General features: G+C 35.1%; 1 protein-coding gene across 1 annotated transcript; it reads left to right on the top strand.

Annotated features, from left to right (window-relative positions):
* The first annotated feature begins 1,137 nt into the window (after positions 1–1,137).
* On the top strand, positions 1,138–2,261 carry LOC112523532 (stress enhanced protein 2, chloroplastic). Its single transcript, XM_025133172.1, has 2 exons — positions 1,138–1,500; positions 1,728–2,261. The coding sequence occupies exons 1-2, from the start codon at positions 1,159–1,161 to the stop codon at positions 1,995–1,997; spliced, it is 612 nt and encodes a 203-aa protein (XP_024988940.1). The 5' UTR covers positions 1,138–1,158; the 3' UTR covers positions 1,998–2,261.
* The last annotated feature ends 937 nt before the right edge of the window (positions 2,262–3,198 follow it).

The raw sequence follows: 3,198 nt of genomic DNA, 5'->3' as shown, positions 1-3,198 counted from the left end.
GAAGTGAATTCAGACTTCAGACTTCAGCACCTCTTAAAAAACAAATGCCACCTATTAATGTCACAAACAAACAATTACTTATTTAAATATATGAATGTCTAAGAAAGGGGAAAAAAAAGAACACCTAAGATACTTAGGGGCCGTTTACTCAAATGCTTATTCGGTAAATGCTTACCAATAGGAGCCAACACTATAATTTATTTAGATGTGTAAGATTTTAGTACATCAAAGCATATCGAATGCAACAATTTACTAGGTAAACACTTACCTGGGTAATGGTCGCCATCCTCACCTACCGGGCAATACTCTCCATCCTTCTCATCACTCTTACATGGTAAGATTCTTGGTCCTTTTCATGTTCATCCGATGAGGAAATTTATGCGTTAAGCATTTACCAAGTAAGTGTTTAGTACACAACCCCTTAGTGATAATACATGATACTAGGGTTGCACATGAGTTGGGTCGGCTGAGTTGAAGACATTTGAACAAACTAACATAATGTTTGTATTTTGAAAAATTTCACCCCGACCAACCCAATCCAACCATGTAGATTGGGTTGAGTCGGTTACTTCGATGCATCATTTTACAATATAGCTAAGAGTTTTGTTTAATCGAAATCAAATCAAAATGAAAACATACAAAAAAAGCTAACCAACTCAAAAAGAACTTGAAAAATCCTACAAATAAGAAAATAAAATTATGGTTAAAATTATAATATAATTTTAAATATAGCCAACTACAAGTCGGTCTAATATATATATATATATATATATATATATATTAATCAAATAGTTAACAATCATATTAAAACAATAGTATAGTAATATATCAGATTCATCAAATTAGATACAAATTACCCTAATCTAATTCCAACCTGATGGATACAAATTGACTTGGTTTTATATCAACTACGTGTGAGATTACCTCGAGTTGAGTTTTCTTTTAGTTTATTCAGGTTGGGTTGGCTGAATCGGGTTTTCTAGTACCGCTACATGATGCATCTCAAAATGGTGTGTACATGTAATTGTTTTTCATTAGGAGGATATAAAATGTTATTACATAAAAATGAGGGACCAAACTGGAAAATATAGCCATGTTATTACTACTAGTACTAGATTGCTAGTACTTCCCATGGTCCTCACAGATTCCGGTCTTTCAATGGCTTTGGCTGCTCGGCCAATTGTTTGCCGTCTTACGCCAAATAAACCAGTGGTTCAAAGAGATGAGCCGGCGGCTCTGCCGGTTCCCTCACTTCCGGTTCAGAAGGTACGGCTGACGGATGCGGCCGCCGTAACAACGGAATACGACGGGAAGATCCTACTGCAGCCAAGGGTCTGTACGCTTAGATCGTACGGATCAGATCCTTTTGGAGTGATGAGGATTCGGACCGCCGACGGCGACGACAATGAGGTGTCTCAGTTTTTCGAGAAGCTTTCGGAGTACATAGAGAGCTCGAAAAAGAGCCAAGACTTCGAAATCATCTCTGGTCGTCTAGCCATGGTATTCTTCGATCCTTCTCTCTAAACCTAATCCGTTTCAACGATATTTGTCAATCTAGACCTAATCCGATCTATTGATTTGGTAAAACTTGCTTCGATTGATCTTCTAGCTAACGATCCTGAGAGCTGTTCAATGATTCGATTGATAATCGATACCGAATCAATAGTAATCTGTTGACAGATCTGTATATTGTTTTACGATATTCCTAATCGGAATCATCGGTACAGATCGTGTTTGCAGGAACAGTGACGATGGAAGTTGTTACTGGTAACTCGTTATTCAGGAAGATGGATTTGCAAGGGATTGCGGAGGCTGCAGGGGTGTGTTTGGGTGCCGTGGCTTGTGCTGCAGCTTTCGCTTGGTTTTCCAGTGCTCGTAACAGAGTGGGTCAAGGCTTCTCCATCGGCTGCAATACGTTTATCGATTCCCTTATCGATCAAGTCGTGGATGGGTTGTTCTATGAAACCGATCTTAGCGACTGGACCGATGAGATTTGAAGAACCAAAAATCGCAGGAAAATGAAGGGATTTGGTGTTTGAGTTATCATCAACTATGTGTAATTAAAGTGTACGGAAATTTGTATAGGTCGATTAGACGGTTTACGTGAGTAGAACTCGGTAAGTTGATATACATAGATACGAAATACATGACCGATAAAATAAAATTGATATAATTACCAGATTATAATTGTATTATGGGTTGTGTTTTCTTTTTGTAAAAATACTGTTTGCTTTTAATAAACCAATTCTATTATTTTGTTTATTTTGAAATTTGTTTGCACGTGTCATAGAATGAAGTACAATCTAGTTAATTAATTAAGGTGGCGTTTGGTTCGCAGAATGATTTATGAATGAATAAAATTTGCCAAATGAATTGGAATCTGGAAAGAATTGAAATGAAATGTTATCAGGTTTTACCAAGTGTTTGGTTGACATAAATGATATTTAATCTGTCTAATGAATTGGAATCTGTCTGTTTGGTTTACAACAGAATTGGAATGAAATGACGGAAAAAAGACAAAAATACTCTTTCTTCGATATTTTTTAAAAAAATTAAAAAATTTAAATAGTAATAACAATAAAATTAGCATTTAATAAGGAAAAATTGTTTACCATTTATTGAATCGTATATAAACATAAAACGTGAAAAAAAAAATCAATCAACCATAAACCAAACAATTCATACAAGTTGACACATCAAATACCCATATATAAATATTGTCACCAACAAGTGTTTACATATAAGTAGAAGTTGTTGAACCATAACATCCAAGCAATATGTAATACAAAAATATTGTTCAAACAATATAGACCGATCATTGGTCTAATATAACCAACAATTATTGTTTTTACCACCAATTGATCATTGGTCTAATATAACCAAAAGATATTGTTTTTATCACCAACTGATCAAGCATAGTTCATGGAAATAACAATTCAAGCAGAAATAACAGTTCAAGCATAGTTGTTGGACCATTCTTGGATGAACTGAATGCACTTACAAAAGCATAAGCAGTTCATAGAAGTTTGTTTGTGTTGTACAATCTGGGTTAGGAGTTTTTTTACCAGTGTGTTAGTCTTATGGTTTGCTCTATTCATATAAGTAGAAACAATTTATAGAAGCGGTTTAGAGAAGCAGGCCAATGGAGTGAACATGACACATTGAGAAGCAGAAGCAGTTCATAGAAGCATAATATAA

This window comes from Cynara cardunculus (genome assembly GCF_001531365.2).
Source record: "Cynara cardunculus var. scolymus isolate 2C chromosome LG 1, CcrdV1, whole genome shotgun sequence".
NCBI classification, from domain to species: domain Eukaryota; kingdom Viridiplantae; phylum Streptophyta; class Magnoliopsida; order Asterales; family Asteraceae; genus Cynara; species Cynara cardunculus.
This window is presented reverse-complemented; position numbering and strand designations above follow the sequence as displayed.

Bases quoted from the DNA above. Each gene is read 5' to 3' on its own strand.
- LOC112523532 (XM_025133172.1), top strand. From the start codon at position 1,159: ATGGCTTTGGCTGCTCGGCCAATTGTTTGCCGTCTTACGCCAAATAAA. The intron at 1,501-1,727 runs GTATTCTTCGAT...TCATCGGTACAG, and splicing joins TCTCTGGTCGTCTAGCCATG to ATCGTGTTTGCAGGAACAGT.